Here is a 26,919-nt window from a genome sequence, read left to right on the forward strand (position 1 = left end):
AGAGGAAGGGGAAGAAAGCAAGGGAAGAGGCATACAATGGCTTCTCTATAGAGATTTTGTTATTTTGGTATTGGCATGTCAAAAATAAATCATTAGATGAATTGATGGTGGAGTAGTTTAGTGCTGGGAAGATGCCTTTCCCAGGCAAGATTTGAACTCCTAGTGTTTTATCCTGAATCAGAGTTTCCTCCTCTCACACAGAAAGATTAGTTTTGCCCAATTTTAAAGCTGTGAGTCTCTATTTATGAAGGCAAAATAAATCTCTCCATCCTAGAACTTTTTAGTTCCCCTAAGATGAACACGAAAATGCTTTTGATGTTCTCTTTTTGTCTGGGAAGTAGACAGACCTTTTAGAAATTCCTGCACCCAGGGGGAAGACTCCGAGTCCCGCTGGGAATCAGGAAGAGCATGAAAAAGCCTCAGAGCTTTTTTTGGTTGAAGATGCTGGGAGATGTAAACGCAGTACGCGTGGTTTTACTTCCTTCGTCAATCCCTCCCCCAAACCTATGACTCTTCGATTGATTGACTTCAGCAGTTCTGATGCCAAGGGTTTGCAACGGCCAGGAGCTGGATCTGGTGAGCAAAGGCTGGGCGTGGAGTCAGGACTCAGGTGTCTGACTCACGGAGCCCCGAGGAAGTCGTCCATCTATACTCCCCTCACCTGCGGGGCTGGGTTGTGCTGAAAAAAGTCGGTTTTGCATCTACTCATGTTACAGATGGGCCAACCTACCAGTAAAAAAAGCCTCAGACAGCAAATAATCCCTCAACTAATCCGTATGTTCCGCCTGGGCTCCGTAGACCCTACACCCCATCTCGGAGGCACGGGCTATGTGTGGATCGGGGGTTTGGAGACTCAGATGGCACCCGTGTTCAAGGCGGTGGGTTGGCGATCTCGGGGCCGGTAACGTATCGCCGCATCGATAGCTACTTTTGTGTCTCGGACCATATAGCCCCCACAGTTACTGGAAACCTCCCACACCTGCCCAAGCAAAAGTCACCCAACAGTTGCTACGAGATTTTCCCTTCACTCTTCAGCCCCAACTCCCGGGCTCTCGGGCGGATTGAAGGTGGGGGTGGGGTGAGAGTCGGTGATAGTCACGAACTGCAGTCTTCACCCTCTTATAATTGTTTTCTTGCCTTTAACTCTCTCACATCCAGAAAGTACCAGTACATCACCCTGCACCCGTGCCCCAAACTCGGCTTGCAAACGCTGAAGTGGGAACGGGAGAGAGGCGGATGAGGAGCTAACAGGGGACCCCTAAGCAGAGTCTGCTGGGGGGTGGGAAGCGGGTGTCAGGGGAGCGGAGGACTCGCCTCCGCCAAGCCGCTCGGCGATGGAGGGCACAGTGCGCACGCGCAACGCCCGCGGCCCCAGGCGTCCCCCGCCGGCACCCCGCTCCCCGCCGAGGCCCCGCCCCCAGCCCCGAGGCCCCGCCTCAGGAGAGGGCGGTGGGGCGCAGGGAGCATGCGCGCGGCCCGGCCGGGCGCGGGCGGAGGGGAGAAGGAGGGGTGCGCGCGGCGGCCAGCCCGCAGAAGCCGGGAGCCGCGCAGGAGGACGGAGTGTCCGCCGCGAACCCGTCGGAACCGGTACGCTGCCCGCGGGCCCGGGAGGGGGGCAGGCGGGCGGGACTTGGCGCCGATGCGGCTCTGGGACGCTGGCGAGATCGGGTGGCCGGGGTCCCGGGTCCTCCGCGACCCTCGTCTCTGGAAACTTTGTGCCGGCGCCCCCACCTGCTCCCAGTGGCTCTCGCATCCTCTGGGCGGCGGGAGAGGAGAGGCCCCGCGCCCTCCGCAGCGCCCCCTTCTCAGCACGCGGACCCCGCCTCGCTGGCTCTCGGTGCGCCACCCCGGCCGCCCCCTCCTCGGCGGACACCCTGGCCCCGGATACTGACCCTCGGGCTCCTTCACTAGCATCCTCGTTCGCTCCCCTCCCGACCCCTCTGCTCTGCGGCCTCGCCACGGCCTCTCCACCCCTCACCCCGCGGTCGGCTTGCGCCCGCTCCGAGCCGCGGGAGCCGAGGGCGGCTTTTTGCATCTGCCGAAGGTTTCTGGTGCATTGGTAGGAGCAACTTGACTTGCAGCAATGCCAAGTATTCAACTTGAGTATTTTTCTTCGCGGTGGTAAATTGGTGTGCGCAGTGCTAACGTGTTTTATTTCTTCTAAGTGCCCTTGCTCCAAAGCGAAGTTGAGTTGTTTGTGTGTGAGGGCAGTTGCATGCTGTAACTGTCTTAAGTGGATTGTATGACTATATTTTATTTAGGTGGATGTTGCCAATGGTACCAGCCAGTGTTATGGTAACAGGGCATCCGAGAGGCAAGGGAAGTTACTTACAAATGCAGTTCTATTGTGTAGGAATTTAGTTAACACACACACTAAAAAAAACCTCCTTGTACTTTTTATCCAGCAAGACCTTAGGGCATTTAGCATGTATTAACTAGCTGTTCTTTGCAATGTTATAAGCGAGTAGGTAGAGAGCATTAGCATCCCGTTTTACAGAGGTAAGAACGGAGGAAAAGAGCCAAGTCCCTATTCTTTACGAACCTTAAAGGAATATGGACCAAGAGATTTAACTCAGGGTTTCCTGGAATTCCTAGTGTATAAGGCCACTGAGAACATCGTCCCTGAGATAGGACAGTTCAATTAAAAATCAAAGAGGCTGGGGCCAGCCTTCAGCAACTCCATGCTCTAGGGACTCAGCTCTGTCACCAAGTGAAGTGATACAGGACAAGTCCCAGCTGCTCTGCGTGTTTCCTGCTCTTTAAAATGAGGGGAACAAAGGTGCTGTATCCTTTGCAAAGTTGTGTGTGTCTGCAGGCTCCACCGACAAGCTGCATTTGGTAACTGTTACTTGTTGTGGACCGATAAAAGCTCCCATTCTTGAGTTCCCTTTAGAAACGCAGGGAATGAGGCACCCACCAGAATGAATAACCTCCTATCTTCCGGGACACCTGAGAATTCACCGTAGGGACAGCCTGAGGAAGGGACCCCAACCTGGGAGAGGGGAGAGGGTTGCCGGGTGGAGGTAGGAATGAGCCCTGCGCTGGCGGCTTGACACATGGGCACTATTGCTGCCTCCAGCTCTGACTCATCTTCTGACGCTTGGGGGAGGAGAGGTAGTTGCTTGATATTTTTGGCTTCCCCCATAAAAGGGGAGACAGTTTCCTTCATCCCAAGTCTTTTTAACGTCAGTGTTGAATTTGCCCATGCCGCGCGTTCTCATCTGAAATCTCTTATATTGGTTGAATGCAAGTATGATTTCTATAGCATCTTTTAATAGACGAGCAATAAATGTGTATATTTATATCATAAAAACTGGCCAGGTGTATAGCTCCAGGAAGTCCTTTAAAACTTTAGCATAAAAACTAGCATTTATTAAATGGTGGTCTTTAGGAAGGTGTCTGGGTTTTGTGGATTCTTTTGTAATTGGGATTTTATTTCAAGGCATAGTGGATTAAAAACACTTTTTCTAAATACAAGAAATACATTAATCATTCTTTTTTTAAAAACTTTTATTTTTAAGTATATTTTTATTGATTTCAAAGAGGAAGGGAAAGGAAGAGACAGAAACCTCAATGTTGAGAGAGAATCATAGATCAGCTGCCTCCTGCATGCCCCCTACTGGGGATTGAGCCTGCAACCCAGGCATGTGCCCTTGACCAGAATCGAAACCGGGACCCTTCTGTCCACAGGCGGACGCTCTATCCACTGAGCCAAACTGGGCAGGGCTTAATCATTTATGTAAAAAAAATTAAAACTTTACAGATAAGGTTAAAGGTTTCTTTTGAGCATCTTGCCCCAAAACAGCTGCTGACTCTGTGTTTATCGGTTTGTTTGTATCCTTTTAGACTTTTTTTTTAAAATATATTTTATTGATTTTTTACAGAGAGGAAGGGAGAGGGATAGAGAGTTAGAAACATCGATGAGAGAGAAACATCGATCAGCTGCCTCCTGCACACCTCCTACTGGGGATGTGCCCGCAACCAGGGTACATGCCCTTGACCGGAATCGAACCTGGGACCTTTCAGTCCGCAGGCTGACGCTCTATCCACTGAGCCAAACCGGTTAGGGCTAGACTTTTCTAATAAGCATTTTCATGAATGTCTTTGCACAATGTGATTTTTTTAATTGAAATGAATTATTATAAAATTAACTGGTCCTGTTCATAGAGATTTGAGTTCTGTCTAGAACAGGTAGCATGTATATTAATTACAGCTGGTTGTATAAAGTTTTATTAACCTGATAGAATGGCAATATTTCTTTGGAAAACTGGCAAATGACCCCCTTTTAACCAACGTCAAAGCAATTAAATCATTAAGATCCTAGGTGTTACTCTCAGTTGCAGATGAAACTTTCCCTTCAGGAAAAAGACAAGTCTAGGACTACCAGTGTATTCATTTTTTCTTTGCTTATACGGAGGCATAAAAGGGAGTGGAAAGCAGAGAGAGTTGCTAAAGCAACAGCACCTGGGTATAAACTTACAGAGCAAACAACACTTAAGGTGGTAGCTTTAGTTATTTATGAAAGCTTTACTGGAGTGAAGACAAAGAAAGGGAAGTGTTAATGTGGGCACAGTTTAAATCCGTAATTTCAAGAGATGAGTGAGTTAAAACAAATTCCCATAAAGAGTTTATGGGTTTTAAATGTTAGGTATTTATTGAGGACATTTGCCATGCTAAAAGGTATTGTGCTGACAGGCTAATAGTAACAGTCAGAGAGGAAGTGTTCTTTCCCCAGATTAGCCAGAATTGTTATGATTCTGAATTCCTGGAAATCAACATTATAGTTATTTAACCTTTTATAAAATTGTGAATTGTAACACACAGAAGAGACTATAAAACATAAATGTATAACTTAATTATTTTAAAGAAAACACAATAGTAACCATCTTGCAGGTCAAGAAGTACCCTCAATCCCACTCTTTCCCAGTGACAACCTCTCCCTCCCCCAGAGGTAACCAAGCCAGTAACTACTCTCATTTGTGTGAAAATCACTTCCTTTCTCTTCTATAGTTTTATCCCCTAAATATAAATCTCTAAACAGCACAGTTTCATTTTGCCTGTTTTTGTTTTTTTTTATCTTGTGCAAATGGGCTCAAAGTAGGAATTCTTTTAAATTATTTTATCAATATTGTGTGTGTGTATGTATCTACACAGACACATTTTTTGTTTAAATTCTTGTAGCATTATATATTTTTAAAATTCATCTATGACTATAATTGTTTAATATATATGTGTATATGTATATATACATATATAGGGTGTCCCCCCAAAAATACATATACACTTTGAATAATTATAGAGGTAGTGTTTATTAAAATACATTTCATTTTCAAAATGGGCCTATCAGCTGTTAAAATGTGTATACATTTTTTTGGTCACCCTGTATATATACATATACACATAATTTTGTTTATTATATATTTTTAAGATTCATCCATGTTGTTATATGTGCCAGTATTCATTTTTGTATAAACATACTGCAGGTTATTTATCCATCATTCACTGCTGATGGACATCTGAATGGTTTCTGCTCTGGGGCAGTTATGAACAGTGCTGGTCATAGGTGTGTGTATCTCCAGCTTTACTAGCTGATGCCTGTTTTCCAAAGTGGTTGTACCAATTTACATTCTTCCAGTAGTGTCAGCCTTGAATTTATAATCCACTGTATTCTTTAACCACAATATGTTTAGGTATTTCTCAAATGAATACATGTCACCTATGTGGACTGATCCCTGGCCCTTCATGTACCATTATATTTACATATACTTATGTTTATTGTATGGATTGGACTAATATACCATCCAAAGGTTAGAGATGGTTTTTCCACTCTTATTTAATAGACAAATACCCAGTAGAACCCTTCTTTTAATCTTAAAAACCCCCACACATGTATAGTTATAGGGATATTTAAATATGCCACATGAAGTAGTAAAAATAAAAGTGTCTAGTACCTAGAAGTCTTTTAAAGATTTTTGGTGAATCCTACCTCTTGGGCTATCAGATGGCTTGACTTGCACTGTTGAATGCTTGCCTGTGTCCAGCCCTGAATGTGCAAGCCAGCATTGTGTAGGAACTCAGGCCAGTGCTGTTAAAGTACCCTTGGAGGACAGGTATTCACATGCTTGTGCACATGTGCATGTCCCCCAAAAGGCACCAAGCACAGACCATGATTTGTCCTTACTTGGCAATTCCAGAGGAACCATAGCTTCTTTGCCACTGAAATAAATGACTCTTTTACCATCTTTAAAAGTGTACTTTTCTCCATATCTTCCTTTGTATGCGACAGAAGAGACAGTTTAGAACTACCTCTTTTGATATAGAAAATTCCTGCTTTTTGAGTAGACAGTTGCCATGTTAACTTTGATTGCCTGTGTTTGGTGTTGCTAGCTAGATTTAAAGGTGGTGTGTATGTGGCGGGGGAGGGGGGAAGTGAGGATAGGGAGATGTGGGGAGGTTACGTTGGGACTGTTATTAAATTGTTAAATTCAGGTATTTGTTGAGTATCTACTGTGCCTAGTATCTGCTAACAGTCTACAGCAGAATGTTCTACAATTCTACAGGTTTAGAAAATACCCTCAGGGAGGTTCTTCTTCTTAGCTGGAGGGGTGATGGAAGAACAGTAGCCCAAAGAATGTGAGATTTTAAAATTTCTCTTTATTTCATTTCTTCTGTAAGGCATCTTGGAAAATGGCTAAATTGTTTTATTTTCAGCCCTTACATAAATAATGATTTCTTTAAAAACACATATTAAAGGTTTTTCCAGATTCTTTAAAATCATTATATTTAAAACAAAACAAAACAAACAACTGCTTACATATAAGTTCAAGAAAAAACACCCAAGGGGAGGATAAAAAGTGTTAGAACCTCTTAATTTGAGCAATGCGGGAGAAATCCTGTTTGTATTCTTTGTTGTGATTCTGTTAGTCTTTTTGATTTCTTAGTTCAGTTTGTAGATACACATGAGAAGACTCTTAAGTGAGAGCATGTGGCTTCTGTTGACTAATAAATATGTATGTGACATAGAGACCTCATACTTACTCTATGATGGTGGTCCCATAATTTTCCTGTCCCCTAGTGACATCATAGCCATCCTAAAGTGTTGATGGTGATGCTGCTGTAAACAAAACTGTGCTGCCAGTCATATAAAAGTATTAGAGGCCCGGTGCATGAAATTCGTGCACGGGGTTGGGGGGTGTCTCTCAGCCCAGCCTGCACCCTCTCCAATCTTGGACCTCTCGAGGGCTGTCCGACTGCCCGTTTAGGCCTGCTCCTACCAAGATCGGGCCTAACTGGGCAGTCGGACATCCCTCTCACAATTGAGGACTGCTGGCTCCCAACCGCTCGCCTGCCTGCCTGCCTGATTGCCTGTAACCACTCCCCTGACAGCCTGTTTGCCCCTAACTGCCCTCCCCTGCAGGCCTGGTTACCCCTAACTGCCCTCCCCTGCAGGCCTGGTCACCCCTAACTGCCCTCCCCTGCAGACCTGGTTCCCCCCAACTGCTCTCCCCTGCAGGCCTGGTCACCCCCAACTGCCTTCCCGGCAGGCCCGGTCGCCCCCAACTTCCCTCCTCTGCCAGCCTGGTCACCCCTAACTACCCTCCCCTGCATGCTTGACGCCCACAACTGCCCTCCCTTGCAGGCCTGGTCCCTCCCAACTGCCCTCCCCTGCTGGCCTGATCGCCCACAACTGCCCTCCCTTGCAGACCTGGTCCCTCCCAACTGCCCTCCCCTGCTGGCCATCTTGTGTCCACATGGGGGCAGTCATCTTTGACCACATGGGGGCAGCCATCTTGTGTGTTGGAATGACGGTCAATTTGCATATTATTCCTTTTTTTAAAAAAAATAGATTTTATTGATTTTTTACAGAGAGGAAGGAAGAGGGATAGAGAGTTAGAAACATCGATGAGAGAGAAACATCGATCAGCTGCCTCTTGCACACCTCCTACTGGGGATGTACCCGCAACCAAGTTACGTGCCCTTGACCGGAATCGAACCTGGGACCTTTCAGTCCGCAGGCCGATGCTCTATCCACTGAGCCAAACCGGTTTTGGCTGCATATTATTCTTTTATTAGATAGGTTAGAGGCTTGGTGCACGGGTGGGGGCTGGCTGGTTTTCCCTGAAGGATGTCCTGGATCAGGTTGGGGGTTCCCTTGGGGCGTGGGGCAGCCGGGGCGAGGGGCCTGTGGTGGTTTGCAGGCTGGCCACCCGCCCTCCCCATCCCCCCGGCGACCCAAGCAGAGGCCCTGGGATCTGGGATTTATCTATCTTCCATACTTGAAACTTTGTAGCCTTGAGCGGAGGCCTGGGCCCGCCAGGGCAGGCAGAAAGCTTGGCTTCCTCCATTGCTGGGGCAACCCAAGCCTCCTGCTCTCTCTGTGGCTGTAGCCATCTTGGTTGGGTTAATTTGCATACTCACTCCTGATTGGCTGGTGGGTGTGACTCATGGGTGTAGCAGAGTGATGGTTAATTTGCATATTACTCTTTTATTAGATAGGATAGCACCCAGCTCAGAGGTTGAGCGTGGACCCAGGAACCAAGAGGGCCCCATTTCCATTCATGGTCCCTCGTGGGGGGGTGTGCAGGAGGCAGCTAATCGATGATGTTCCTACCTCATTGGTGTTTCTCTATCCCTCTCTCTTCCTCTCTCTAAAATCAATAGAAATATATATATTTTTAAAAAGTTTGCTATGGGCAGGTACAGGGTGGAGGGGGTCAATGGGGAAAAATAGGGGGACATCTGTGATACTTTCAACAATAAAGCTGAATTTTAAAAAAGTTTGCTATACAAGTGTGTCCTGTTATGCTGGGAATAGCTTCATACATTTCATGTTTATCATGCCTCTTGATTGCACTATTTTCTCTTGTGCTTGATTTAATCTCATGTTGTTTTGTTCATCATGTTCCCTAAGTGCAAAATCCACTGCTAATGTTGCCAGTACGAGGTCATATCAAGTGATTAATCTGGAAACAAAATTAAAAGTGGTTAAGAACTACAGAGGTGGAAAATCAGTGATGTTTATACTCACAGTCAGGCATGTCCCATTCCACTATACATACTACCATCTTGAAGAACATGACGGAAGCTGTTAAAGGATCTGCTTCATTGAAGGTAATGAGACTAACCAGTATTCCAACAAGAGCCCATATCAGACAGAGAGAAACATCTAATGACCTGGATTGAAGATCAGACACAGAAGCACATCTCTTTCAGCACCATTATGGTCAGGGCCAAAACAAAGATTTTTTTTCAATACTGAGAGAAAAAGCTGGACTCAACTATGATGTTGAATTTATTGCTAGCTCTGGGTGGCTTAAACAATTCAAGAATCATTATTCATTACATAATATTAAAGCAAATGGTGAAGTCTATGCGTGCTGATATGAAGGCAGCTGAAGAATTTGTGGAAACTGTAGATAAGCTGATTGTGGAAGAAAATTAATTGCCATAGCATATATTCAACATGGATGAAACCTTATTCTGGAAATGGATACTTGAAAGACTTTCATCCATAAGATGGTCAGGCTTCAAGGCTTTTAAGTACAAGGTAACAGTCTTGCCTTGGCAACTGTTTTAGGCTACAAATTGTAACCCTTTGTGATCTGGCACAGTGAGAACCTCAGGGCCTTCAAGCATGTCAATAAGCAGACACTGTCAGTGTACAGACAGGAGCAATAAGAAGTCATGGATGACTCAGCTCCTCTTCCAAGATGCTTTCCTGAATTGCTATGCCAGTGAAATGGAGAGGTACTCTTTGAGAATAACAATACCTTTTAAGATTTTGCTAACTGTTCATAATGTTCTCTTATTGTTGACACCCTTTTATTCGTGATTTTTATCCCAATTCCAAAGTGGTGTTTCAGCCAGTGGAACAAAGAGTTATAGCAGCTTTTAAGGCCTATGTGAGGAAGACCAGGCTATTGCTGAGGAGAAACTGGTGCAATTCTGGAAGATTACAACATCTGTGACTGCATCAAGAACCTTGCTTGGGCCCTTGCTGGGTTGCTCAGTTGGTTGGGACCACTGGTTGGCGACTGCTAGGTTAGAGAGTTGTCCTGATATGCCAAGGTTGTGGGTTTGATCCCCAGTCAGAACACATGTAAGAATCAACCAGTGAATGCATAAATAAGTGAAACAACAAATTGATGTTTCTCTCTCTCTCTAAATCAATCAATTAAAATTTTAAAAAGAACCTTGCTTGGGCTTGGGGTGATGTCACCAAAGGAGTATATGAATGGCACCTGAAAGAAGACACTCAAGAGGTTTGTTCGTCCATAACTTCAAAGGATTTGCTAATGATGAGGAGGTTGTAAAAATCAACAAGGTTGTGGTTGAAATGACAAACAGTTTTAACCTGGGTGTGGATGAGGATGACATTGAGGAACTCCTAGAGGTGATTCCTGAGAATCGACTAATGAGGTTGTTGTTGGAACTGAAACAGGAACACAGCTGAAGGAAACCTCAGGAGAAGAAAAAACCCCCAAGAAAATTCACAGTGAAGGGTTTAACCAAAGCTTTTTCAGACTTGAATAATAAGCTCCTTAAAAATTTGAAAACGTGGACCCCAACACCAAAAGGTTTTCATTAATACAGAGGAATGTTCTTATGGCATTATCTACTCATCAGCAAGTGTATGATCAAACCACCATGGACATATTACTGAAAAGAGTGACACCTCCTCAGGAAGAGCCTAAAGTCCTTTAGGACAGCGGTCGCCAACCGGTGGTCCGTGGGGTCCGAAAGGTTGGCGACCACTGCTTTAGGAGGTATTCTGGAAGAAGGCATTGTTATCATAGGAGATGACAGCATTATTGTTCCTGAAAACCTAGTGGAACGAGATGTGGAAATAAATGGAATATGGTGACATTGATGATCCTGACCCTGTGTAGGCTAATGTGTATGTTTGTGTGTTAGTTTTTAACTAAAAAGTTTAAAAATAAAATTTAAAATAGCAAAAAGCTTATATAATAAGGATGTAAAGAATGTTTTTAGCCCTAACCGGTTTGGCTCAGTGGATAGAGCGTCGGCCTGCAGACTGAAGGGTCCCAGGTTCGATTCCAGTCAAGAGCATGTACCTTGGTTGTGAGCACATCCCCAGTAGAGGGTGTGCAGGAGGCAGCTGATCGTTATTTCTCTCTCATTGATGTTTCTAACTCTCTATCCCTCTCCCTTCCTCTCTGTAAAAAAAAAAAAAGTCAATAAAATATATTAAAAAATATTTTTATGTAGCTGTACAGGGTGTGTTTTAAGCTAAGTGTCACAAAATAATAAGTTTATAAAGTAAATTATAGTAAGCTAAAAATTTCTCATTGAAGAAAAATATTTTTAAGTTTGGTGTAGCCTAAGTGTACAGTGTTTATCAAGTCTATGGTAGTGAAGACTTTCATGGTAAGTGCCCTATACCCGTGGTTGGCAAACTGCGGCTCGCGAGCCACATGTGGCTCTTTGGCCCCTTGAGTGTGGCTCTTCCACAAAATACCACGGCCTGGGCGAGTCTATTTTGAAGAAATGGCGTTAGAAGAAATTCAAGTTTAAAAAATTAGGCTCTCGCCTGACCGGTTTGGCTCAGTGTATAGAGTGTCGGCCTGTGGACTCAAGGGTCCCAGGTTCGATTCTGGTCAAGGGCATGTACCTTGGTTGCGGACACATCCCCAGTAGGGTGTGTGTGCAGAAGGCAGCTGGTTGATGTTTCTCTCTCATCAATGTTTCTAACTCTCTCTCCCTCTCCCTTCCTCTCTGTAAAAAATCAATAAAATATATTTTTTAAAAAAATAAAAAATAAAAAATTTGGCTCTCAAAAGAAATTGCAATTGTTGTACTGTTGATATTTGGCTCTGTTGACTAATGAGTTTGTCAACCACTGCCCTATACAAATGCACCATTTTATCTTTTATACTATATTTTTACTGTACCTTTTCTATGTTAGATATGTTTAGTTGTATTACAATTGCCTATAGCAGCGGTCACCAACCTTTTGGACCTCACAGACCACCAGTGGCCCGCATACCACCGGTTGGCAACTGCTGGCCTACAGTATTCATTACAGTAACATGCTGTATAGGTTTGTAACCTAGGAACAATAGGCTATACCATATAGCCTAGGTGTGTAGTAGGCTACACCATCTAGGTTTGTGTAACTGCACTCTGATGTTTGCAAAATGATGAAATCACCTAATGATACATTTCTCAGAATGTATCCCCATGTCTCCATTAAATGACTCATGATTGTTATGTTTATTGTAAATCAGCCAGTATATTTTTGACAAATGTAAAAAGGACATAGAAATCTCTATAATAGCCTTTAATTTGCACTGTCACACATGTTCTGTGTTTGGGGAACAGAACCCTTTCAGGGTTAAAGTTTGTATATCATTTCACATGATGTTTTTTTGTTAAAACTTGGAGAAGTATTCAGTGTTTTATAGAACTCCAATTACTTGGTATAAATTTGCAGCTAAAGATGATCCAAAATGTAAATGAAATAGAACTTGTTTCATACTGGTTTATATCTTAAACCTAACTAACTAATGTATTATTTGAAAACAATTTTGAAAAATAAGTCTACATTTATGGATTTTTCTCATTCCATTTATCCTTCTAGAAATTACAATAGGTAATATTTTTTTTCCACAATAGCTTAATCTTTTTAAAAATTATTTTATAGAGGTACTTGCTAGAAATACAAATTCCCAGGCCTTTAACCCCCCCCTTCACCCCCCACACACAGAAATTCTGATTGATTAGGGCTGGGGTGGGCCCTAGGAGTCTGCATTCTAACCAGCAGCTCAAGTGATTCTCATGCAAGGGTCCTTAGGACTGCACTTTGAAAAATATTTCTTTGCAATACTATGATGGCTTTATATCACAATTTCAACCAGGGACTGGGAAACTTCTTCTGTAAAGGGCCAGGTAGTAACTATTTTAGGCTTGTGGGCCATAAAATTTCTGTTGCAATTATTTAACTCCGCTTTGTAGCATGAAAACAGCCATAATTAATACATAAGAAGTGTGGCTGTGTTCCAATAAAACTTCATTTCTGAACTTAAATTTGAATTTCATACAATTTTTATATGCCATGAAATCCAATTTATACATGGACTAGAGGCCAGTGCATGAAAATTCATGCACTGGAGGAGGGGGTACCTCAGCCCGGACTGCCCCCTCTCATGGACCGGGAGCCCTCAGGGGTGGGAGGCAACCCGGCGATCAGGGGAAGGACACCCCCATCACACCTCTGCTGCTGCCACTGCTGGCAGCGCAAGCCTCGGCCGGCCCTGGTTACCTGTGCCTCCGATGGCTCTGGGCGGCTGGGCAGCTGCCATCCAAGGCTTGCCTGCGCCTCGGGCCAGCCCTGGGCAGCTGGAGGGTCTGAGGGGACTGGGGGACTCTGGAGGCAGGCGCATGGCTGCTGCCCCAGCAGGACTGAGGGGACTGGGCACTGCCATCTTTGAGGGTGTGGCAATTAGCATATTCCCTCTTTATTGGCTGTGGGCGCCTCCATCTTTGAGGGCGGGACAGTCAATTAGCATATTCCCTCCTTATTGGCTGTGGGCGCCACCATCTTTGTGATGGTGTGAGGGTCAATTAGCATATCCCCTCTTTATTAGCTAGGATTTTCAACTGCATAGGAGGTCAGCACTCCAACCCCTGTGTTATTCAAGGGCCAACCGTTCTGTTCTTCCTTTTATTTTTTAACCATTTAAAAATGTATAAACCATTTACTTACCTCATGGACTGTACCAAAAACAGATGATGGGCTAGACATGGCCCACCAGCTATTGTTTGCAGAGTGTGTTTCAGAGGCTATTGCATTCTCTTAGAATATGTAAATAATTGGCAGTATAATCTAAAAAGAACCATGTATATTGTCTTATTTAAAAAATTTTTTCATTTATTGATTTTAGAGAGAGGAAGGGAGAGACAAAGAGAAACATCGATTTGTTCCACTTCTCTCTGCATTTATTGGTTGATTCCTGTATGTGCCCTGGTCAGGAATCGGACCTGCAACCTTGGTGTATAGGGACAATGCTCTAACCAACTGAGCTACCCAGCCAGGGTTGTATATTATCTTATTTCGTAAGACAACTGTTTCAGGAGAGAATTAAAGCCAAGGGAATAACTTTGGGACCCTCTGCTTTTTGACTCTTACTTTAAAACTTGATTCTTCCTTTTGCTGTAGTGGGGCTCAGACATACCCAGTTGGCCTCAAAATGCGATAGGCCTGCTGTTCCTCAGCATGGAGAGGGTATATAGCTTTATCAGGTTCCTTCCATCCAGCTAATGCAAGAGATCTGGTTATCTTATTCTGCTCAGGAACTCTGGTGGACAATAATAGATGCCTTTGACTAATAAAGAGAATGGGAAAATAGTGATGCTTTAAAATGAAGCTAATTTGGTATAAAATGGCCAAAAAGTCAAATAGGGCTTGAGGTATGATAAAGTTCTTGTAGGGAGAAAGTTGAGACTCACTGCTTGAGTTTTAAGGATTTTGATTAATACAATGAGACATTAAAGGATAAGATGGTCAAATGGGGTCAACATTTCCCTATTGAACTCTTTAGTTCTTATGAACTTTAATTTATAAATTCTTTTTTTTGCCTTACTTACAGTGATGAGCTTTGAAGGACTGAGATCTTATGAAAAGATCTGCATTTTCTGAGATTTCATGGTCCTGCTTCTCAGAGGGCAGTAGTGACTTCAGCAATTTTGAGACATACTTAAACCTACTTGGGTATAATTGCTGACTTTTTTTTTTTAAGTACTCTGTGTCTAGATGTTCTGACCCAGTGGTCGGCAAACTCATTAGTCAACAGAGCCAAATATCAACAGTACAACGATTGAAATTTCTTTTGAGAGCCAAATTTTTTAAACTTCTAACACCACTTCAAAATAGACTCGCCCAGGCCGTGGTATTTTGTGGAAGAGCCACACTCAAGGGGTCAAAAAGCTGCATGTGGCTCGTGAGCCGCAGTTTGCCGACCACGGTTCTGACCTATATAGATGAAAGTTCACTTAACCAAGAACCTATGATTCTATTTAATTTTTACCACTTGCTCCTTGACGATTTTAAAGTATCATTTATATAGGCTGTGGCACACACTGGTTTCTAATAATCACTAAACAAGTTTAAATGTGATTGTGGAATTTTGCAAGCATTTTCTTAGTTTAGGTTTATCAGATTTTTCATACCCAAAACCCATCTCATACCACTTAGTTTTTATTAATGTTCAGTTTATAGATGAAGCACAACCAGACTGACCTTATGTTCCTTAAGTTCTTTCTCTTGGCAGATTTTATTTCCTTCCCCAGTGAAACGTACATTTTGGTAGTCTTAGGTCACTTGATCTGTTGTGGTCAGACTGTACAACTAATCAACAGACAACTCATGGAAAAGGGTTCTGGTCCCAGTGGGGTTACTCATTTTCTATGTAGAGTCTGGGAAAGCCTGTTATCCTCCATTTACCTCCGATTCCTCATTTGGGAACCATGACAGCAGAATGATACTGATTCGTGAGAGATTGAGCACACTCATGTGTTTTAAACAAGGTACTTGAGTTTGCTTCAGCAATTCCACAGGTCTGAGATGGGGCCTGAGATTCTGCATTTCTACCGACCTCCAGGTTGACGCTGCTAGGTCTTGGATCACACTTTGAGTAGTAAGAGTAGTAGAAAAGGACTTGTGTTCTCCATCTGGAATCTAAAAATAAGGAGGCTCTTGAAAGACAAGAATGGCAGCATGTTTTAAATGGATTGATAAAAAAATATAATTATAATCTTATAGGTTACATCCCCAAGTAAAGACAGTCTATTCAGTAAATGTTGTTGGGAAAATTGGACAGATAATGTACAAAAAAATGAAACTCGACCACCATCTTACACCATACACAAGAATAAACTAAAAGTGGATTAAAGACTTAAATGTAAGACTTGAAACCATAAAAATCCTATAAGAAAACATGGGCAGTAAAATCTCAGACATTTCTTGTAGCAGTTTCTTTTCTGATCTCCTCAGGCAAGGCAAACAAAGGATAAAATAAATAAATGGGACTACTGAAAAGTTTTTGCACAGCAAAGGAAACATTAAAAAAAAAAATGAAGAGACAGCCACTGAATGGGAGAATATATTTGCTAATAATACATCTGATAAGGCATTAATCTCCAAAACTTATGAACTTATACAACTCATCACCAAACAAACAGTCCAATTAAAAAATGGGCAAAGCACCTGAATAGATAGATACTTTTCCAAAGAGGACACACAGGTGGCCAATAAACATATGAAAAGATGCCCAAGGTCACTAATAATTAGAAAATTCAAATTAAAAGCACAATGAGATATCACCTCCCATCTTTCGATGGCTATCATCAATAAATCAACAAACAATAAGTGTTGGTGAGGGTGTGGAGAAAAGGGAACCCTTGTGCACTGTTGATGGGAATGTAGGTTGGTGCAGCCAAAGTGGAAAACAGTATGGAGTTTCCTCAAAAAATTAATGAAACTGACCCAGTGATTCCACTTCTGGGACTATATCTGAAGATACCCGAAACACTTAATTCAAAAGAATATATGCACCCCTATATTCACTACAGCATTATTTACAATAGCCAAGATTTGGAAGCAACCCAAGTGCCCATCAGTAGACGAGTGGATAAAAAAGCTGTGGTACATGTACACAATGGAATACTACTCATCTGTATAAAAGAAAGAAATCTTACCTTTTGCGACAGCATGGATGGAGCTGGAGAGTGTTATGCTAAGTGAAGTCAGAGAAAACAAATACCATATAATTTCACTTATATGTGGAATCTAATGAACAAAATAAAGTAGAAACAGACTCATGGATACAGAAAACAGACTGACCAGAGGAAAGGGGGTTGGGGGTTAAACAAAGGTGAATTTTGGGATTAAGCAAAAACAACAACTCTAGACACAGACAACAGTAGGGTGATTACCAGCGGGAATGGGGAGTCGGGAGGTCGAATAGGGTAAAGGGATAAACGGTGACTGAAAGAGACTTGACTTTGGGTGGCGAACACAATACAATATACAGATGTATTAAAGTTGTACACTTGAAACCTATGTAAATTTATTAACCAGTGTCACCCCAGTAAATTCAATAAAAAAATAAAGACACCTCCCAGGTAACGAACAACTTAGTTTTTCAACACGATTACCTTTTACTTTGATCTGTGCCTTCTCTACAATCGATGGCACTCACTGTTTGCATCATTTGATTCCCTTATGTTAGTCCATCTCTTATTGTTATTCAACTGTTTTATATGAGTATCTTGTGTCATTGCTTTAAGATGATAAAATCATAGCACAGGGTTATAGCTTATGTTACCTTTATACTCTGTTCTAGTTACTACTGCTGCATAGCATACTGTTCCAAAAAAAGTGTAAAAACAACTTTTTTTTTTCTTCACTCACAGATTCCTATGGACTTCACATAGTGGGGACAACTTTTCTTTATTCCACAATGTCTGGGGCCCTTGGGAGATTTAAGACGTGGGGGTGGCTTGATGACTGGAACCTAGAATCACTGAAGTGTCTTCACTTACATACAGTGTGGGGCAAAAGTAGCTTTACAGTTGTTCATATGGAAAATAATCTGAATATATAAAAGCCTAAGTGACTAGCCGATTGGCCGGTAGCTATGACGCGCACTGACCACCAGGGGGCAGATGCACAACATAGGAGCTGCTGAGCGACAGCAACTTTGCAGAGTGCCTTCTCGCACTCTGGGACCCCCTCGGGGGATGTCAGACTGCTGGTTTTGGCCCAATCCCTGCAGACCAAGCCGAGGGACTCCCACTGGTGCACAAATCCATGTACCGGGCCTCTAGTACAAGAATAAACTGTGTTTCATGTACTCACAATTGTAAAACTATTTTTGTCACACCCTGTATTTAATAGTTGATCCAGGCTATCAGTTTCGATTTCAGCTGGGCTGTTGGCTAGAATACCCACATATGACCCTTCCATGTGGTAACTTTATTGAGCTTCTTTGGGCTTCCTCATAGCATGGCAGCTTAGTTCCAAGAGCAAGTCCCAGGAGAACAGGTAGAATAATCTAGTCTCCGTAGTGTCATTTCTACTGTACTTTTTTGGTTGAGTTGGTCACATTGTAAGAAGGTCATGTGGGATGGGACATAGTGGGTGGTCTTGGCAAATACATTCTGCCACAGTCCCCAACAACACTCAGAACAGTGTTGAACACATGTCATGAACTCAGTCAATATGATTGTGTGAATGAGTGACAAGTAATTTAAATGCCCAGGTGGATAAGGATGAAATTAAAAAATTCAATTCCAGATGTGAACAGATTACCCCATTATACCCAAACAAATATATACCTTCGCCTTTTATAGTTTCTTCTCTACTCTATTTTCAACATGGGAGTCTATGAATTTATCATATGGAACTAAACTTGTTAAGGCCTTTGCATCTATGTTGCTCTTAGCAGAGGTGGGGAATGTCTGGCCTGCAAAATCATTTGGTCTGGCCCTGCCAAGGCATTAGGTGTGAGTTAGTTTGATGTTATAAATACCCAAATGGCCCTTGGCAGAAAAAAGATTCCCCACCCCTGCTCTATTGGCATGCTTTTTTCCCATTCTCATCAAGTGGGCTGCCCACATCCTTCTTTGGGCCATGATGTGTTCTCCAGCCAGCAGCTGGCTAGTGTCTGATAGATGCAGTTAATGGGCTGGTGATTCACATGAGCACAATGAGATGTGCAGCCAGGTCATGACTATACAAGCAGTTATTTTAAAGCTGTGTGTCATACTGGGGAATACTGGCCAAACCAAAATGCAGACTCTCAGACTTGAGCTTTATGTGTATTTATCCTCATCCCATGACACCATCATATCAGTTATGTGGTGGAAGAGGCAAAATCAACCCTGCCTCCAAATGTGTAAGATGTTCAAGTATATTAGCCAAATTACTCAAGTTTTCTAGATGACTGAGAACAAATTGTGAATATATATATTTTTTTATAGCAAAGGTGGAGATTTATTGAAGAACAAGTACAGACTCGCATGTGGGGAGAGGGAAAGAGTCCCACAGAACAGACTCCCACGCAGGGAGGGAAAAAGGGTCCCCAATTTGTGAATATTTTTATTTCACTTTAAAAATAAAACTCAAATGTTGGAGTTGTATTTTCTTCCTTAATGGAAGATTGCCACACTTTGTTTTTTGTTTGTAAGAGTGAGTATTTTAACTTTCTCCAATAGAACACATTTCTGATTTAATAAATTAAAATTAATGAGGGAACTAGTATTTATTTATGGCAATGTAAGCTAAAATGCTTCTATTTTTAAAAGGGTGACTTTTAAGTTTTTTAAAGGACTAAACATTTACTCGTGTGGAGAAAATGTCGCCCTGGCTGGTGTGGCTCGGTTGAGCATTGCCCGGTGCACCAGGAGGTTGTTGGTGTGATTTGTGGTCAAGGCCTTGTTCCTGGTAGGGGGTATGCAGGAGGCAGCTGGTTGCTGTTTCTCTCTCCCTTTCTCTTTCCTAAAAATCAAACTATTAAAAAAGAGAGAAAATGCAATTACATAGGTTTTCAGTTATTAAAAAAATAACATTGTAGGCCTCCAGCATACTAGTATACTGAGACTCTTTGAAATTCCAAAAGCTAAAACTACTTTAATCAGGTCATTTTACACAGTCTCCTCTAGCATCGTTGTAGCCATTTTCTGCTTATTCAACATGAGGCAAAATTTCAGTGGATAGAATTTCAGTTTTTTAACTGTGTGGATTCTAGTGGTTGTCATTTTTTTAAAAAAGGGGAAGTAGCCTCTGTGGCACTGGGTTGGATGCTCCAAATAGACTGTGACTCCTGGCAGCGATTCTGAGTCTATTCTAGGTATGGACACCAGTGTTAACATGAGGCTGGTGCCCACATCCCAGGAGCTCTCCATTGCAGGGAGTAGTTAATAGTTTGAGATTTCAGGCCTTGTGGGCAAATACTAATTAATTTTGTTTAGCACTTTGATGCTTATTATTCAGAGACCCGCAATCATCTCTGATGTGACCAATTGCTTATAACTTGTAAAAGAAATACCTCTCTGGGGTTGGTTTAGGACAGTTCCTCATTTTTGTTTTTCATCCCAACCCACCCTCTTCCCCTAGCCAAAAAAGGCATTTTCCCCTGAAAAAATGCAGCTGTCGGAGCAACTTGGAAGGGCTGAGTTGAACACCATGGACAGCGATGTGGATTCCTTGGCTTTCTCTATGGCCATCCTCATCCCAGAGACTAGTGTGCTGCAGTGGGAGTGGCATGTTCATTCAGGGCACCTTACAATCTTTGACCCCTCAAATGTGGGTCAAACTTTACTCTCCTAATATTCTTGTTCTGTCTCCCAGTACACATTTACTAAGTTGATTTTGACACAGCTGTGATGTAATACCCATATTTTTTTTTATTCTTTATGATCAGAATCTGTCAGCCTTAGAACTGAGCCACACTTCTTGTGCCTACCCTGGGACTTCTTGCTGAGGTTCCTCTGCTATCAGGAGGGCTGTGTCCTGAACGGTGTACCAGTTTGTGGCAGTATTTTTCTATTATGGGCAGTAAGAAAATGGAACAGCTCAGCTGATCGATGCTGTCTTTTCTGTAAGTGGCATTTAAGTATGTTCTTCGTAGGCAGACCCAAGACCCCTTTCATGCATTGAAGGCACTGGTTGGTAATGTCAGAGTGCTGTAAGGCAGGTGATGAGAATGTAACCACCCCCCACAGTCACACAGAGAAGCAGTGTGTGTGGGATTGAGTTAGGAGCCTGCACACCTTGGATCTCTTCCTGGTTCAGTCACTTATGTGCCCCAAGTTGAAACCATCTCGCCCTTTCTGAACCTTGTTATTTTCTGATCTGTAAAAGGGGTCAGGAGTGTTAGAGGAGCAACTGTGGTGTCTGTGCCCTCTGGCAGACGTTGCTTTTCTGAACCTGGACCCAGCTTTGGCATTTTAAGCAGGTTTGTTGGCATGAGACTGACTAGCAGCAGGGAGAGAGGATCATGCCTGTCTCACTTGGCTTCTTCCCTGAGGACTCACAATCTGTTTTTTCCCCCCTGTAGCACCCAGTACCCTACCACTGCCCAACAAACGAGGGCTAACAGAATACTAGGCTTCTGGCCCACCCAATACTCATCCTTGGCCCCTGATGAAGACTTTTCTGCTGTAGAGGCCAGGGAGCCTGGGACCTCTGCCTCGGGAAGGCAAGTGGCCTCACAAACAGAATGATTATTTGGGAGACTTCGTCCCTCTTAATTAGACAGTAACTAGATAACCTGGTTGGAAATTTGATTAGCATCTTCCAGATTTTCCACATTGAGCAGAGAGTTATCACCAGCTTGAGAGCCTAATTTTGTGTTTATTATACAGTGACTTTGCTTTTTTAAACTATCAGGATACTGCCAGGGAAAGACTTGGAAGTGGCAAGACACTGCTCTGCTACAGGACAGGATGTTCTAATAATGTGAAAGTTTTGCACATTTCATCTAATACCACATCCGAGAATCTTAGGTGACTACTTCCTTGTTCTCCCTCATAATACAATTGCACCTATCTCCATGTACCCCTGTATCAGATGTCGGCCTCCAAAGAGGGGTGTAACCTTGGGTGAGGCAGCTCCCTTCGGACAAGGGCAGTTTCTGGGGAGGGACTTGTGATCTCTCAGCATCAGCACTGAGTGCCTCAGTCTTGAAGGGGCAATCTGGGTGGCACACCGCAGCATCAGCATCACCTGGGAAATGTTTTTATCAACTTTAAGTATAATGGCCTAAAATCAACTCAGTTTCCTTAAGTAGGTGATATACCTATACAAAGGAAAGGACTGCCCTAACCAGTTTGGCTCAGTGGATAGAGCGTCGGCCTGCGGACTCAAGGGTTCCAGGTTCGATTCCGGTCAAGGGCATGTACCTTGGTTGCGGGCACACCCCAGTAGGGGGTGTGCAGGAGGCAGCTGATTAATGTTTCTTTCTCATCGGTGTTTCTAACTCTCTCTTCCTCCCTGTAAAAAATCAATAAAATATATTAAAAAAACACACAAAAAAAACACACAAAGTAAAGGACTATTGATATATTCAACAACATGGGCAGTGTGGCTTAGATGGTTGGAGCATTGTCCCATTTAGTGAAAAGATCTTGGGTTTGATTCCGTCAGGGCTCGTGCAGGAGGCAACCAATCAATGAATGTTACTCTCTATAAAGTCAATGAAAGCATGTCCTCAGTGAGGATTTAAAAAAAAATAACTACACTTAGTGAAAATCAGAATACCGCCCCACCCCCCGCAAGAACACTACCCTATGTCCAGTGATTTCATTATATGAAAATGTAGAAAATGCAAATTATAGTGACAGAAAACAGGTCAGTGGTTGCTAGGGAATAGGCTAGAAAGTGAGGGAGGGATGAATTATAATGGAGCATGAGGAAATTTTGGGGGGTGATGGCTATATTATTTCCAGGTCATGTTGTCTCAAGTGTATGCATATGTCAAAGCTCATCAAATTGTACACCAGTTATGACTCAAGAGCTGTAAAAATATTAAAACTTTAAGTGTGATGGTTACTTGGGGAAAGGCAGAGGGACAGGTGCTCCTGGTCACATCTATAATAATAAAAGCCTAAGCAACCATCACGACCGAACAGGTTGCGTGGGGCGACCAGGCCAGCAGGGGGGTTAGTGAGGGGTGACCAAACGACCAAGCAGCAGGATGCGTTGGGGGGTGGGCGGCAGTTAGGAGCCAGTGGTCCCGGATTGTGAGAGGGATGTCCAACTGCCAGTTTAGGCCCAATCCTGGGCAGTTGGACATCCCCTGAGGGGTCCCGGATTGGAGAGGGTGCAGGCTGGGCTGAGGGAGAACCCCCACCCCCCGTCCCCCGCCCCCTGCCCGAATTTCATGCACCGGGCCTCTAGTAAATGAATAAATAGGAAGGGCCAACATGGAATTCCAGGGGGAATTCTTCTGAACTTTGATTGGCCACATGCTTGCCTCCTTGTGTTTCTGCAGATCTAATTTATATCCACTGTGATCAGCTCTCTGATAACTTGCCAGATCCAGACCCAGGATTCCAGAGTAACCAGACCCCTCCCAAGTGAGTAGCCCAGCACTACCTCTGTCTGTGGAACTAGGGATATTCTTGTCCGACTGAAGTAACTTCAGGCATTTCTACAATACCCTGGGTGGAGGTAAGCACCCTTCCCAGGGGACACAGACTATAAAGCACCGTGCATTTGAAGTGAGAGGAATTGGTCTAAAATCCCAGGAAACAGAGTTTTGTTTTCTACTGTTATCAATATATGTTGTTATATAGAACTTATATAATATTGAATGTCTTACAGTAAGTAAACACTGTGCTAATGAGTATATACATATATCTTTAAATATTAAACTAAATTCATTTTAATCAACACATCTGAAGCCAGTGAGATTCACTTTGGAGCTTAGAATTGGTTGAGGAAGGTGAAGTTATTTAACCAAACCCAGGGGCTCAGGGCAGCTAAAATGCTTATTAACTTAGACAAATGATTTTTGAGACCATGGCTTTCAAATTACCTGGAATTATTTCCATAGAAATACCACAGCACAAATTTCCAAAGTATTCAGATGTCACAAATATGAAAGGAGGAACTTTTTTAAATAGAGGGCTAAAGTGACCATATGTCCTGGATTTTCTGTAACTGATCCACTTCAGTATCTTTTTAGTCCACAAAGGCAGTTCATTGAATATATTACCTAATGTGGTATCATAAGATCTCTGTCTAGAATTAGACATGAAGATAGGCAACAGTGTCTGAAAGAACATGGCTATAGGAGGGGTCAGAATTTCTGATTTCTTCCTAATTACCAAGAAACTCGCTTCAATAAAAGCAAGACCCTGCAAGATTACTGGTTCAGAAATCAGCTGGGCATGTTTCTGTCGTTCACTTTCCTAAAATAGGATATTTCCATTTAATGCCTTTTTAAAAAAACAATCGCCAGAGTGCTAAGTTTTACATAAATTTTACATATTGGTATCTTAGGCTACTTTTTCTGGTAATCCATAGACGATCTGTCTGCGTCCTTGAACATACTCTATTATAGAAAATAACCATTTCTAACCCTTTCACCTTCCCATTCCACAAGTATGCAGAAGGCTGTGATGAATCAATACCATATAAAATACTGACAGGTACCTGTATTTTGCAGGAAGGAGACTATAATTTCGGATTCCCTGGTGGAGGAAAACAAAACGCTCTGGTCTCGCTTCCAATGATGCAAGTGTGACTGTCAGTGTCTTCATGAGCTCCAGAGGTCACAGCACACTACCACGGACTCTCATGGCCCCTCGGATGATTGCTGAGGGAGACTTAGGAGGCATTGCTCAAATCACCTCCTCTCTCTTCCTGGGCAGAGGCAGTGTGGCCTCCAACCGGCATCTCCTCCAGGCTCGTGGCATCACCTGCATTGTTAATGCTACTATTGAGATACCCAATTTCAACTGGCCCCAATTTGAATATGTTAAAGTGCCTCTGGCTGACATGCCTCATGCCCCCATTGGACTATACTTTGACACTGTGGCCGACAAGATCCATAGTGTGAGCAGGAAGCATGGGGCCACCTTGGTGCACTGTGCAGCAGGGGTGAGCCGCTCAGCCACTCTCTGCATTGCTTACCTGATGAAATTCCACAGTGTGTGCCTGCTGGAGGCCTACAACTGGGTGAAAGCCCGGAGGCCTGTGATCAGGCCCAATGTAGGCTTCTGGAGGCAGCTGATAGACTACGAGCGCCAGCTTTTTGGGAAGTCGACAGTTAAAATGGTACAGACACCTTATGGCATAGTTCCAGATGTTTATGAGAAAGAGTCCCGACACCTGATGCCTTACTGGGGGATTTAATGCCAGCAAAGCCTGCATCAGCAGCCCTTCAAGCAGTACCAGCATCTGCTACACAGTGTCTGCTCCCCTCTTCACCTTTCTTTTCAAATGGTTGACTTTTTGGTTCTCCCTGAACTGTTCAAGTTTATTTTAAGAGGTAGGGAGGAGGGGAGGAACATAAGGGGAATGCATACATTGCTAATAACATTTTTAAAACTAACATTTTGGAATAGTGTTTATGAAAATCTTTAACTAGCTTTTAATCACTTTTAATAATTTGAACAGTTTAATAAACTGGTTCTGCTCTATCTTGAATCCCATGCCTTTTGGCATGACAGGTGCAAGAGAAGCTCAGTGCAAAAATCACTTTGGGTCCTGTTTATTAGCTAATCCTGTAGAGACAAGCTTTGCCTAAGGTTGCTGACCACACAAGTGCTTAGGGAAGATTGATACCGTCTTCAGCCTCTACTGGATTAGCCCTACTCTTTCCTTTTCCCTCTATTATTTAGCTGTTAATTTTAACAAAATCTGCTGCAAACACCCTCTTGGAATCAATGTGCCCCAGACTATATTATTTTTAATAAACTTGTCTGCTTAACATATTAGAATATTTACTAAGAAGAATTTTAGGGTGTGTGTGGTATGTTGAATGGAAGAAAGATGCTCTCCAATAGTTATAATATGGCTTCTGTGACAATAATGAACATTACTGAAAATAGACATCCCAGCTGAATCATGTCAACATTTCACATTCTGGCAGATACCATTTACAGTGCTAGAAATGAAAAACAGCATAAAGTGTACACTCTGACAAAAGGCAGTTTTCAGTTGTCTCTTGGTAACTTTAAGTGCACCAAAGCATTGAATTCTCCATCAGACAATTTGTTTTTTCACAAAAGGTGTGCCTTTGCTTGACTATTAACAGACACAAATGCCCTAAACTAAAACTAGTGTTAAGCAAATAACAACAGCTTCCTCAACTGGCCCTAATAAATCTGACAACTCACCAGGAGTTGTAGGTTAAGTAGTAATTATTCCATGTTCCTGGGAAGCCACTGGGCATTACTAGGTTGCCTCATTTTTAGATAGAATTTTAGTCTATTTTGGTAAGAAGCCAGGAATATAATGTCAGTGGGCTGCATATGTGTATATATCTTCCAAATTTTACCTGGTCAGTGGTTTCCATCTAAATTCTACCTTGTTTCATATCACTTGCCCACTTTTACAACCACATACATCATCATTGTCTAAATAGAAAAATTCAAAAAAAGCTAATAGTTTCTCTCTAGGAAATCAGAGGAACCATAAATGCTACATCAGCACATAATCAAAAGAACAACAAAACAATACTATGGCTATGGAGGCCATGGCTGCTTTAGTATGAAGGCAAACTAAGCCTGATAGTCTCTAGATAAAGGTCCAAAATTATCACTGTATTCTAGTAAGAAAATAGTGATATGTTCTTGGTAACGAAGGAAAGTTTCCTGCAGAAATCCTGGCAAACACCACCACTGTGATAACTAAGAGCATTCTTAGCCCCAGGGAAGTTTAACACCTTTCTAATCCAAATGTCAGAGTTTATTAGGACCAGCTATTAAAGGAAGGTGTGTAACCTATAAGATGTTAGGAGAATTTTTGTAGTGATCCCCAGTGCAGGGCAAGCATTTCAAATTTCTGTAACATAAAGACTCTATTATTTTCAAAGCTTAAGAACACAAGTCATTAAATAAAAGGCAAGTAGAAGGTATCTTTAAACAAAAAGTATGTATATGTACACAAAATACTCAATTTAAAATAACCTATATAGAGTGCCATGGGAAAAATAAAGAATGGATAATATCCTAATATACTCACTTCTACCTTAAGCATATCAACACAAAAATAACACTATGCCATAACGTTTTTAAAGGCAAAATACAATTTTAAAAAAGGGCTTATTAATTGCCTCTCAAGCATAGGGTGAAGCTGTGGGCACAATACACAGTATGTAAGTAAGTAACCTTGGTTACTGTTTCCAAGGACACGGCTCTTGGCTAATGAGCTGAGGTGAAGCTGAA

The 26,919-nt window shown here is 42.7% G+C and overlaps 1 protein-coding gene across 3 annotated transcripts; it reads left to right on the top strand.

Moving 5' to 3' along the window:
- Window positions 1-1,486: 1,486 nt before the first annotated feature.
- DUSP14 (dual specificity phosphatase 14) lies at window positions 1,487-25,472 on the top strand. 3 transcript variants are annotated; one of them, XM_080678949.1, is made up of 3 exons: window positions 1,487-1,587; window positions 23,016-23,100; window positions 24,195-25,472. In XM_080678949.1, exon 3 carries the CDS (start codon window positions 24,287-24,289, stop codon window positions 24,881-24,883), a length of 597 nt encoding a protein of 198 aa, XP_080535075.1. In that variant the 5' UTR covers window positions 1,487-1,587; window positions 23,016-23,100; window positions 24,195-24,286; the 3' UTR covers window positions 24,884-25,472. The 3 variants fall into 3 exon arrangements, with proteins under 3 accessions (XP_080535075.1, XP_080535077.1, XP_080535076.1); XM_080678950.1 differs by lacking the exon at window positions 1,487-1,587 and adding an exon at window positions 1,982-2,090; XM_080678951.1 differs by lacking the exon at window positions 23,016-23,100 and having other exon boundaries at window positions 1,538-1,587.
- Window positions 25,473-26,919: the final 1,447 nt, after the last annotated feature.

This window comes from Plecotus auritus, assembly GCF_963455305.1.
Source record: "Plecotus auritus genome assembly, chromosome: 7".
Taxonomy (NCBI): Eukaryota; Metazoa; Chordata; class Mammalia; order Chiroptera; family Vespertilionidae; genus Plecotus; species Plecotus auritus.

Bases quoted from the DNA above. Each gene is read 5' to 3' on its own strand.
- DUSP14 (XM_080678949.1), top strand. From the start codon at position 24,287: ATGAGCTCCAGAGGTCACAGCACACTACCACGGACTCTCATGGCCCCT.